The following is a 13,391-nucleotide window of genomic DNA, read 5'->3' as shown; positions in this document are numbered from 1 at the left end:
GGTGTTGTCTTTTGAACATTGCTACTAAACATTATCATATATAACAGCACCACAGACTTTCTAACACCAATATCTAAATTGAAATGATAATTAAAGTGACCGCACGTGTATAAAACAGACCGAGTGTTAACAGGATATGGGAGGTTGTAAGTGGTTTTTAGATTGATATTAATTAGACATGTCTGCTTATTGCACATTACATGTATCACTGAAGGATTGGTTTTCCCGAGAGAAGATTAAATATGTATTTTTGCTTTTTTTTTTAAATAATGACGTTTGTATCCTTGCTGAACGACTACATTTGTACACTAGGTTATGTTTAGACAGAGAAACTGTATATTAGTGAACTGACGATAAAAATATAAATATAAAAGATAAATTATGACGGAAGGCTTGTCTGGTTTCTCCGAAATTCTCAATCCTCATATAGAATGATTAACCACATTTGCTTCAGGGTGAAATGAAAATACCTTTGTCATCATAAAACATCCTTTAAAAGCCTGAAGATTTGAGAAACCTCGACAGAGAGAATACCCTAACCACCGAGTCATGAAGGTAAGGAAAATTGCATCTCCCAGTTTAATATTCCTAATTTTATTTTTCATTTTCATGATATGTTTTGCTCACATTTACTGAGGCAGTTTTTGTTGTTTACATATACTGAAATATTTTGTGCATGCAGCATTCTAAAAGCTTCTTTAATTTTGAACATGATATGGCTAGGGGCAGTATCCTTAAATCAAATAGAATGTACAGCCTTTCTAACGAAAACAAATTGGAGACGAATCTCATTATTTTAATTAACAAGAAATTCTTATCCTGAAAAGATTTTTACTTCTGTTGCTCATCGTTTGCCACAGTCACTATTCGCATGCGAGGAGCGACAATCTACCATGAGACAAAAGTACGCCGCCAACGTGACAAAACTACCTTGTAAATGCCGAACTGTCGAGTATTTTTGTTCCATGGCGCGTTCATTCTGTCGCATGGAGCACTCTTGTTCTAAGCATTGCGGGGGCGCCAATGATACAGTGCGACATGGTCGAAATAAGCTATCATTGGGAGCATATTTCGTTAAACATATCGAAATTGAAATCGTGAGAATGATTGAATTTCTGATTGGAAACTTCTTTGTGAAGTTAAGTGACCAGCTCTTGTAAGACTATTGGCATACCCCTGAAAACAAAATGTGCCCTTCCGTTCGCCGAAGGGTAACAGAGATTTTCTCTAAACAGGCCACAGAGAACTTCTCAGAAAAGGTAACAGAGACCTTGTCAGAACAAGTAACAGAGACCTTGTCAGAAACAGGTAACACATACCTTGTCAGAACAAGTAACACATACCTTGTCATAACAGGTAACAGAGACCTTGTCAGAACAGGTAACAGAAACCTTGTCAGAACAGGTAACAGAGATCTTGTCAGAACACGTAACACATACCTTGTCAGAACAGGTAACAGAGACCTTGTCAGAACAGGTAACAGAGACCTTATCAGAACAGGTAACAGAGACCTTGTCAGAACAGGTAACAGAGATCTTGTCCGAACAGGTAACAGTGACCTTGTCAGAACAGGTAACAGTGACCTTGTCAGAACAGGTAACAGTGACCTTGTCAGAACAGGTAACAGAGATCTTGTCAGAACAGGTAACAGAGACCTTGTCAGAACAGGTAACAGAGACCTTGTCAGAACAGGTAACAGAGACCTTGTCAGAACAGGTAACAGAGACCTTGTCAGAACAGGTAACAGTGACCTTGTCAGAACAGGTAACAGTGACCTTGTCAGAACAGGTAACAGAGACCTTGTCAGAACAGGTAACAGAGACCTTGTCAGAACAGGTAACAGTGACCTTGTCAGAACAGGTAACAGAGACCTTGTCAGAACAGGTAACAGAGACCTTGTCAGAACAGGTAACAGAGACCTTGTCAGAACAGGTAACAGTGACCTTGTCAGAACAGGTAGCGAAGATCTTGGATAGTCCTTCCTAAAGGTATTTTGACGATGTGTTATCGATAATAACATAAATAACCATTTGGTAGGATACCCGGTATATATTGTTGAGCTTTAACTCAAGGACACCCACCACATACACCTACCATTGCTTACAACTAAGCTGTATGATTAACGTGAATATTTCAATTTCCCAATTGTTAATTTTCAATTTCTAGACAGAAACATCCCTGCTAGGGGACCTACGATATGTACATGTTCCCATTCATTCGATATTAAAAGGGCTGTTCCTTTTTTTTCAAGGTTTCTGTGATAAATGTTGACTACTGACGTTAACATTAACAACACAAAGTATGAAGAGATGCACGATAACTAATACTATGGTGAAATGTTATGGCTGGTGCTCATTTTGACAATGTGACTTAACCCGGATTTGTCCTAGCACTAGAAGACGTTTATTCTTCTAGAACACCTGGGCGTATTCTGTTTTAAGGGTGTCCATGTCAATCTAGACTTTTTGTGTATAGTTTGTCCCCGTTTTATCTAGTTTCTGTTTTCTGTTATGATGTAGTATTCTCTGGTTTGTTTATACACCTTTGTAAGTTATCTTTATACTGATGTTTCCTTTTAAACGTTTCCCGTTTTATACCCATGGTTTGAACCCGAAGTGTAACTGCTGGTTTTAATTCCAAAATGCAAAGGGATTTGGCACGACTTCCCAATCCACTGTCCATACATATGAAGCTCATGTATCTAAAGCACGTATGGAATGTGGGTCTCGTGTTTGTGTCGAATCCCTATGATCACACCAGATAAATTTGAGCTTAACTAGATGTGTACATTTCAGGCCCAGCAGTCTCTGACGACTTTGGTATTTGTCTCTATAGCTGGATGTCTACTCACCATCATTGCTGTAAAGGGACAGTATTCGCGACATATTCCAAATTGTCAAAGGTATCGCGATCGTCGTGGTCGATTCGAAATAACCGGAAATGACGACAGCGTGTATTGCTTACAGCAACACATGTATCAATCCGCCTTGACTTCGTCGCCTGTCAACGCATCCATGGTATATGTCCATGCGCTCTTGCGCAATGCCCTGTCTAGGTGTGGAAATTATGGCTCCCAAAACGGATCTCCAAAACCAAGTAAAAGGTGCAAGAAGCGGAAGTGTCTGAGAAGAAAGTTGTACAGAACACGAAACGAAAGAAGGGGAAAGAAATCTAAATCAAACATAAAGAGAAAGAATGGAAGTAGAAACATGGTATGTAGCTGGGAACGAAAAGAAGTGCGGATGTTGTCAAGATCGGAGTGGCGTAGATTTACCAACCGGCTCAATATTCTGAAGAGACCAATCGTAAGTCATCTTTGAGTTTATATATGGACCAAATATTCATGTTACGCTTACAACTTCAAATCCTCTATGTCAACAGATTTAAAATTCTTGTTAAGATTTATTTTTCTTAATCTTAATCATTTTACAAAATCTTTGATAGTAATCAAGGGTATGAAGAAATAAAACTTAATAACGATGAAATCCTTCGTCGTTTGTTAAATCAGAGTAGGAAACAAACATTTTCAGCATTTGTCAATAATCAATGTCACGTGCAGAAATTATCAATTATTTTATTTTGATGCATAAACAGTTATTTACTTATTACATAGCATGTTCCTAAACATGACTAAATCATTGGACAAAGAATTGATTTTGTTTTAGGTTTAAGTTACTTAGTTACTTACAGTTTTCCTGTCATACACAACATAACCAAATCCTCCCTACTTGGTATCCAATTTACCAGCAACATGTGATTTTGAGCATATGACAAATGTGTTCTTGCTGTACTACGTCCGTATGAGTAAAAACACTGTATTATCATTGTAGCCGGGTCGGTGCTACATTGAATTAAAACAGCAATACTGTTGTTTCCGTTTAAGCACTCTTTATTTCTATTACGAATAAGACCCTACAATAAAACAAATACAACATATTAGAACAAGTACGCATTCGATAAAAGCTAGAAAGTAGTCCGTGATATACATGTACACTTCATGAAAAATATACTTTATCACATTAAATACAAATTCTCCATAACGGTTACAATTGACATTACGGCTTACAATGCATACATATATACTACTGTTTATGATAAATTACACAATTTATCAACTTGGTGCATACACATTATTTTTAAATTACGTAACGTATTAGCAAAACACAATGTACATACCCTATCAATCCGACAGGGGTCTTAATGACAATATCAACAATTCTGATCCGACGTCTACATGTTTAATTCATCTGTAGAAAGAAATAGAACATCCCAAATAAGTAAATTCGCATAATACTATTAAAAAACTGGTTCTCACAAAAACAGAATTACGAACCACACCCAAAATACGTCTAATAAAGAAAGAATAATTTAGCTTTCTCAAACCGAAAAATATATAATTCCGTAAAGGTTATTGATAGCATATAACTTTACATAATTTATAATTCTTATTGCAATGTACTTACTTTAGGATATTGCTGCATTTAACACTGTATGTTGTCATAGATGTCGCATGTATAAAGTACGTCAGGTACCTCTAATGTCGAGTGCGGGAGTGACAAATAAAACTCACAAGTACACGTACGAACACGCAGTCACGTGACAAGACATTAACATGACAATACAATACAGGTGAAACATATTCAGGTGGACATATGAACTGGACAAACAGGTTTGACGGCTACATGTATTAAAATAGATCGAGATACCTGTAATAAAATAACTGCAAAGTACAAAATAATTAGTACTTATATTACCACTCTGGTAATATACCGAAAGTATATTTTATTCATCATATATTCTATTTATTCACTGCCACATCATGATGGGTCCCTAACGCTGCTTTCGAATGTATCAACGGCTGTCAAAATAATTGCAACCGACAAATGTGGACATCGGCTACAAGTTTTCTTATTTTCGATTGTGTAAACGTTCATAAGGAGTGATTTCTAGCAGATTTAAAATCAAATACCGGGGCATTTCCTTCACATTTAAAGCCCTGTGTAAATAGAACCGTCTTAACCACATTAGATAATTAAATATTGTCAAAGGAACAAATTAAATTGACCAATGAAACAGTACAAGAATATGTGACAGGTGAACCGGAACCGGAAGATAAAGAGTCTGCTACTTAATGACAACATCCGCCTAAAGATCTAGAGAGTTGCTATGAAACCTTTTATGACGAAATCTTTCATCAAAGTATAGCTTTACAATGTGTCTGTTTATGAAGTACATTGTATGTATTTTATAGCACATCACTTACATATTGATACTGGTTAGAAATAATACTTAAATGTACTTGCGATGTCTTTACAGAGGCTTCCAGGAGGGAATTCCTTCATCCCGTATGATGTTATTTCCGACATTCACAGAAGTGAGCCCAACCTTGAGGCGGCACATGGAGGTCCAAGTTTCCTTGGGTGGCACAGAGTTTATCTGCTTCTGTAAGTCAAATCATTACCGATTTCTATAAGTCAAATTATTACCAATTTCTGTAAGTCAAATCATTACCAATATAACAATATACCAATATTCTATACTAGACATGTACTATACATCGTAACAATACTACTAACTGAAGACCAATATCATAACATAGTACAATTTACCTACTAGGTTGATTTAGTGCGTGACTATGCTCTTTTCAGAATGGAGGCCGCCCTCGGCGTCCCCATACCCTACTGGGACAGTCGATTGGACTACGATATGAGTGAACCTACGGACTCCGTGCTGTGGACGGACAAGTTTTTCGGTCCAGGGTTTGGAATTGTGGACTCGGGGCCGTTTGCGGGATGGATAACAGCTGACAACATATCACTTGTCCGAAATATCGGAAGCAGTGGCAGTCTGATATCGGACTCTATGGTTAAGGGTATATTAGGTTATAGAAACCATGATCCAATTGTGGAGCCGACACTGGGGACTATTTCCATAGAACGAATACACGGTGGTCCTCACGTTTGGGTTGATGGTCAGCTTTCTTCCCTCCAAACAGCGCCACAGGAACCCGTCTTTTTTCTCCATCACAGCTTTGTCGATTATATGTGGTACTTGTTTAGAAAACAAATGAGGAACGCCGGAAATATAAACCCATCATCCGATTATCCGAATAAGGGACCAAGCTTACATAATCGAAACGCGAATATGATTCCGTTTGGTGATCTTCGCAATATTCAAGGCTACAGTGATTTCATCGAAAGCCTGACTCGCTACAAAGAATCCCCAACGTGTCCATCCTGCGGTAGAAGTAAGTATCTGGAGTGTGACAGAAGCATCAATCGATGTAAATCTAAAGCCAGGAGTACTGTCATTGTGACGTCCGAAGCCGCGGTTGCTCCAGACCGCAGAAGACTAGCAATGGGGCCTGTTTACCTTGGTACTAAATTCCTATCGCCTCACACCGACAGAAGAACACGGGGAGATATCCTAAGATATTTACCACTGCTTCGAAGGACAATCCTAGTTTAAAAAGTCGATGTGAATTATATCGTTTGGAAAGTTGCATCTTTATGAAACATCGCACATATGGTGTAGACCAATGTTAACCGCTGTCAAGGGAGCGCGTAGTTTTGTGGATATTTTCTTTTTCAAACGTTTGTAACTCAGCCTTTTTGAAGTGTCACTTTTTTTTATAAAAATATTAACTATGCAATTAACGCTGATTTCAAGGCGAAATTCCTTTTTGCTGTTTGATTGTTACTTTTTACAACTTTCTATCCTATTTACACTGTAATTATGAAATAAAGACATGTTAATTGTTAAAAGTCCAGTAATTATTTATGTGACTATCAACGCATCCTTGCGCGAACATTACTGATTATCTCGGAACTAGAAAACGACTGAGCAACCCCGAGTGAACGAATAACCATCTCTAAAAAAAACTACACGAACACCCCTCGGCAAGTAAACCACTGAACGAAACCTACTGATATCTCCCGATGGGTAAGCTACTGATATTTCCTCACAGGTCAAAATGCAAAAAGACATCCCTCAGCACGTAAACCACAGGACTAAACCACTGATATCTCCCGATGTGTAAACCACCGAATACTCCTCGACGTGCAAACCGCCAAATAACCCTCGAGGGGTAAACCGCTGAAAATCCCTCGACGAGTAAACTACCGAATATCCCTCCACGGGTAAACTACCGAATATCCCTCGACTGGTAAACTACCGAATATCCCTCGACGGGTAAACTACCGAATATCCCTCGACTGGTAAACTACCGAATATCCCTCGACGAGTAAACTACCGAATAACCCTCGACGAGTAAACTACCGAATATCCCTCGACGAGTAAACTACGGAATATCCCTCGACGAGTAAACTACCGAATATCCCTCGACGAGTAAACCACCGAATATCCCTCGACGGGTAAACTACCGAATACCACTCGCCGGGTAAACTACCGAATATCCCTCGACGAGTAAACTACCGAATATCCCTCGACGGGTAAACTACCGAATACCCTCGACGAGTAAACTACCGAATATCCCTCGACGAGTAAACTACCGAATATCCCTCGACGAGTAAACTACCGAATATCCCTCGACGAGTAAACTACCGAATATCCCTCGACGAGTAAACTACCGAATATCCCTCGACGAGTAAACTACCGAATATCCCTCGACGGGTAAACTACCGAATACCCTTCGCCGGGTAAACAACCGAATACCCCTCGCCGGGTAAAACTACCGAATATCCCTCGACGAGTAAACTACCGAATACCCCCCGACGGGTAAACCACTGAATACCCCTCAAGAGTAAACCATCGAATATAACTCGACAAATAAACTAATGTATACCCCTCGACGAGTAAACCACCTAACAACCCTCGAGGAGAAAACGACCGAATATCCATCGACAAGTAAACTACCAAATATCCCCCGACGACTAAACTTTGAGTACCCCTCGACGGGTAAACTACCGAATACCCCTCGACGAGTAAACTACCGAATATCCCTCGACGAGTAAACTACCGAATATCCCTCGACGAGTAAACCACCGAATATCCCTCGACGAGTAAACTACCGAATATCCCTCGACGAGTAAACCACCGAATATCCCTCGACGGGTAAACTACCGAATATCCCTCGACGAGTAAACCACCGAATATCCCTCGACGGGTAAACTACCGAATATCCCTCGACGAGTAAACTTGTTATAACTGGTTGAAAAGAGTGTCCTCATGGATAGGTCGATTTATCTGGAACGTGAGTCGTACAAATTGGAATTAGATGATGGTAGAACAGACTACATATGTACGCACGGAAGCGATATTCTGCATTGATCATGGCAAACATATATCCACCACCTCACCTGTAATTCTCGATATGCAGTGGGCCCCAACAGCCATGAATGAATCATCAAAACAGTTAATAAGTGTACAACAACATGGTAAATCGCTGTCCATAATAGTAGTCATTTGAATGAAACGGTCGCGACATCTGACGTAAGCATAAGCCTCGAGCTTCCCTGGTACAGTGGTACCGAGGTCGACGGTGGTGTCATTCGGTATGACTATTTTACCGGTTTTAAAATTTAGAAATGACACGAGCTTTAGCGACTTCATTAATTTTAAAATTTAGAAAAGACACGAGCTTTAGAAAATGTCTTTTCTAAATTTGATTGTTTTTGATAAAACATGATAAACAACCCTCACTTGTTTGGGAACATCTTTATCCTATAAGATTTTTACTTACAAATATAAGCTTGTCGAGTTCATCTTTTCCAAACGCCGCAACTGATTTCTGTGAAACGTATTATTACGCGACAAAATATAGTTCGTGACGAAGGAAAGTTTTTAATCTGTTTAAGTTGCAAAAATTGAAATAATTTGTACTATACTTCTAAATCATATAACTTTTACAAAATGATAAATTTGACAATCTGTGTGTGTTTTAATGATGGAACACAGGTTTTCTCCAAGTGGTTTAAGTCAATGTCTGTACGCACTAAGAAGAAATTCTTATATTGCTCACAGTTGTGTGGAGACACTGCAAGATGCTTTGAATGTTTGGTGACAGTAATCGATGTGATGTGATTATCGAAACATTTAGTTTTGATGGTTCTTTTTGGTCGTTGTTTTTGGCGTTCATCATGAGGTATAGATGGTAACCCTCTGCCACTTTATGCATGAAGGTGACTGTTGTGCCCGCCTGGTTTGAAGTAATGGTAGCCTCAGATCGTCCAGTATCTATGTGACACATCCCTGTTCCTAGCTCTTGTAGTTGGTAATAAGCTGTCAATCTCTGCTCGTTTCAATTTCTTTAATGGACCCAAATGATGGCGCCATACTCAGGGATGGATTGTGCTAGGGATATGTATGATGTGTTACTGCAAGACGATGGGCAGTATTTCGTTTATTTTCGTTTCAAAAACCCTAATTTCGAACTAGCCCTTTTTGTGATGTTAAATATGTGGGTGTTTCATTCGAGATCATAAAAATTGTCAGTCCAAGATATGGTTATGTTTTCAGTTTGTTTAAATGTGACCATGAACTGTGTAGAACGTGCTGGTCTTTTCTTTGATTGTCATGATGTAACATTTTTTCGCGTTGAATTGCATTCCCCAATTGTCTGCCAAATGTTCCAGATTATGTTGGACCTCTTGTAGCTGATGGTGGTCGCTGTATTGGTTTAATGTAAAGAAGGCAGTCATCTGCTAAGAGTCATTTTTTTTATTTTTCATAATCTGGAAGACTAGGACTGTTCCTTGGGGTACTCCAGTAGATTGACATCTCGCGAGATTTCTCCTTCAAGTGCTACTCTCGTCGAACTCCCATCTGTCCTGAAAGTCGAGAGCCATTTAAGTAGATTTCCATTTATGCCGTATTGGTTCAGTTTGTGTAGGAGTTTCTGGAGGGGAACAGTATCGAACGCCTTTAAGAAGTCGAGGATGGCTATGTCGATCTGTTTGTTTTCATTGAAAGATTTCAGGAGATCGTCCATTGTGACTGCTAGTTGTGCTTCGCCTGATAATCCAGAACGAAATTCATGATCTAACAATGTTAATATATTGTTCTGCTCTAGGTGATAAAGCATGTGTTTACATGATCTAATAATGTTAATATATTGTTCTGCTATAGGTGATAAAGCATGTGTTTACATGTGATGTGTTTAGCAGCATACACGGTACCCATGACAGTCCTCTTTTTTAAAGATAGGAGATATGTTTGCACTCAACCAGTTAGATGGCAGTAAGCCGGTGTTTAAAGAAGATTGAACTATTGACCTGGTGAATTTGTTGAGCGCATTTACTCAAGACTCGAGATGTAATCAGGTTCTGCTGCTTCTGATGGTTCACTTTACCTAGAAGATTTGTTAGACCCTCTGTTTTGATTGTTTTATTTCCGATTTGCGATTTTGCGGCTGGTTGTTCATGACATATTTTGTGATTTGTCGTCTTTAGTGAGCACTGATTTGAACTGGTTCAATAGAATGTCTGTTTTCCCTTTACTGTCAGTTGTTAATAATTCAATAAAATGTCTGCTTTGTCATTACTGTCAGTTGTTCCTTTATGTTTCAGTGGTGTGACTCCGATGGTGTCTTGTCCCTTCGATCTTATATATTTGCAGAATGACTTGTTGTTATTGTTCACCAGGCCTTCTATGATAGTTTGGTTGATGTCATTCCATTCTGCTTTTCTCGGTTGTCGTATGTATTCTTTCTGAACGTATCTGTATAGTTTGTCTTGCTTTAGTGTTCAACTATTGTTTTCTTTTTAACAATTGTTTTGTGGTGTGGTTGATCCATGGAATGTTATTTCCCCACAAATAGTTTTTGATGGTATAAACTTATTGATCTTGTTGTCTAAACTAGTTTTGAAAATGTTCCAAAGTTCCTGTGTTTGAGTCTCTTTACTAAATCAATTATGTGATAAGTCTTCCTGAGCATGTTGTAAGTTGCTCCAGTCCGCTTTCTCATACAGGAATCTCTGGTGTGACTTTTGATGTTGATAATGCGATTTTGTGTCCGAATCAGTGATGATCAGTGCATGGTCTGATATCTCCGAGATGTTTGTTTACGATTTGATTACATTTTGATTGGTAGTGAAGATAAGGTCCAGGAGGTTGTTTTCCTTAGTTGATACACCAATAAACGTTGTTTTGAATGTGTTCTATAGCTTGATTTACAGTCAATTAGTTCCAATTTATGTCATGGCAGTTGAAGTCCCCAGACAGCATTTTATTGTTGATTTTAGAAATGGATATTTGGTGTAGGGATTTCTCAGGTTCCTTCATATCCCAAACTATTTCACAGTCAGTTACAAAAACACACATGTTGGAAAACCACTGTATATCACGCGTTGTTATAAATACAACACATAGTTAACACACATACATATTACACACCAGTTTACACACACGTATATATTACACACTAGTTTACACACACGTATATATTACACACTAGTTAACACACGTACATATATGACACACTAGTTTACTCATACCTATATATTACACACTAGTTAACACACACTTATATACTGTTAAAATGTTTTGTGTTGACTCCGCTTGGTGAAAAAAACGGAAGTATTTAAGATTAAGGAAAATGATAGCTAAACAGCATCTTCCACTTTGTGATTGTTTCGGCGTTTAAAGTCTTCTGATACCTGGAAACCCCCGACATATACCATCAATATGAGAGTATCACATAGTGTTGTTCATAAACTGACGTATAAAACATTACTATTGTTCTCATTTAAGAAAGAACGTTGACAATTTTACGCCATTTTCTAAACCCTACCTTAGTCAAAGTAGGCCTGCAGAAAGAAATCAAGGGGAGTTAAATCCAACAGCCTTATGCGTATTTACCATAAGTACCCATCTATCGGTATGATGTCAGTATGACAACCACCCAACTTTTGGGGATATATGTATTTATGACAAATATCTATTTAATACAATCACATAAATATGTTCTTGGAAACTCCTAATCAAATTTTGTCTGAAGAATCTTTGGCTGAAGTTGAACCAATTTTGTATAAACGGTGAATGCAAGGACTACTAGGGGTCGGAGAGGTAGAACCCGATAAGGGAAATATAGCAAATTCATTTGGTAACCCCAGGAACCTGGGGGGCAGGGCCTAATGTGGGAAATATATGAAACCCTTTAAAATCTTTAAATAGCCTCTTGTTACGCTTTCTTGCGTATGGGGAGATATTCAAATCATGTTTAAGTGTAATACTGACAAGAGTGTCAGAAAATCATTATCACTTCGTTATGTTGCCTCTAGCTCTAAAACACTTTTAGATTTTATTTGTAATTGAATCATAAATGCTTGTAATGTAATGAAACTTGCCTATATCTCAGAAACCATTGTTTTCAAACTCTTAAAGGAGCTTATATGGTTTCTTATCCCTCCGTCCAACCTCTGGTGGTAGCCCACTCTATTCACATATTTCTGTATCGATATATATACATGAACAGGTGAGGGTAAGTTGTTGGTATAGTCTCTATCTATACCAGGACAGGTGAGGGTAAGTTGTTGGTATATCCTCTATCTATACCAGGACAGGTGAGGTTAAGTTGTTGGTATATCCTCTATCTATACCAGGACAGGTGAGGCTAAGTTGTTGGATATTCTCTATCTTTACCAGGACAGGTAAGGGTAAGTTGTTGGTATATTCTCTATCTATACCAGGACAGGTGAGGGTAAATTGTTGGTATATTCTCTATCTATACGAGGACAGGTGAGGGTACGTTGTTGGTATATTATCTATATATACCAGGACAGGTGAGGGTAAGTTGTTGGTATATTCTCTATCTATACCAGGACAGGTGAGGTTAAGTTGTTGGTATATTCTCTATACCTGGACAGGTGAGGGTAAGTTGTTGGTATATTCTCTATCTATACCAGGACAGGTGAGGGTAGGTTGTTGGTATATTCTCTATCTATACCTGGACAGGTGAGGGTAAGTTGTTGGTATATTCTCTATATATACCTGGACAGGTGAGGGTAAGTTGTTGGTATATTCTCTATCTATACCAGGACAGGTGAGGCTAAGTTGTTGGTATATTCTCTATCTATACCAGGACAGGTGAGGGTACGTTGTTTGTATATTTTCTATCTATACCTGGACAGGTAAGGGTAAGTTGTTGGTATATTCTCTATCTGTACCAGGACAGGTGAGAGTCAGTTGTTGGTATATTCTTTATCTATACCAGGACAGGTGAGAGTAAGTTGTTGGTATATTCTCTATCTATACCAGGACAGGTGAGGGTACGTTGTTTGTATATTTTCTATCTATACCAGGACAGGTGAGGGTAAGTTGTTGGTATATTCTCTATCTATACCAGGACAGGTGAAGGTAAGTTGATGGTATATTCTCTATGTATACCAGGACAGGTGAAGGTAAGTTGATGGTATATTTTCTATCTATACCAG

The 13,391-nt window shown here is 38.5% G+C and overlaps 1 protein-coding gene and 1 long non-coding RNA gene across 2 annotated transcripts; one reads left to right on the top strand and one right to left on the bottom strand.

The window, feature by feature from the left end:
* Positions 1-435: 435 nt before the first annotated feature.
* Positions 436-6,764, top strand: LOC117333476 (tyrosinase-like protein 2). The gene is made up of 4 exons (XM_033892782.1): positions 436-555; positions 2,796-3,305; positions 5,317-5,444; positions 5,649-6,764. The coding sequence occupies exons 1-4, from the start codon at positions 550-552 to the stop codon at positions 6,466-6,468; spliced, it is 1,464 nt and encodes a 487-aa protein (XP_033748673.1). The 5' UTR covers positions 436-549; the 3' UTR covers positions 6,469-6,764.
* LOC117333477 lies at positions 3,701-5,323 on the bottom strand. The gene is made up of 3 exons (XR_004533910.1): positions 4,464-5,323; positions 4,177-4,247; positions 3,701-3,912 (listed from the first exon to the last, which is right to left on the bottom strand). It is a non-coding gene; the product is annotated as an uncharacterized LOC117333477 (long non-coding RNA).
* Positions 6,765-13,391: the final 6,627 nt, after the last annotated feature.

This window comes from Pecten maximus, chromosome 8 (assembly GCF_902652985.1).
Source record: "Pecten maximus chromosome 8, xPecMax1.1, whole genome shotgun sequence".
NCBI classification, from domain to species: domain Eukaryota; kingdom Metazoa; phylum Mollusca; class Bivalvia; order Pectinida; family Pectinidae; genus Pecten; species Pecten maximus.
This window is presented reverse-complemented; position numbering and strand designations above follow the sequence as displayed.

What these genes read in the sequence shown, in the direction of transcription:
- LOC117333476 (XM_033892782.1), top strand. An exon ending in ATATTCTGAAGAGACCAATC is followed by an intron (nt 3,306 to 5,316) that starts GTAAGTCATCTT and finishes ATGTCTTTACAG; the next exon opens with AGGCTTCCAGGAGGGAATTC. An exon ending in CACAGAGTTTATCTGCTTCT is followed by an intron (nt 5,445 to 5,648) that starts GTAAGTCAAATC and finishes TGCTCTTTTCAG; the next exon opens with AATGGAGGCCGCCCTCGGCG.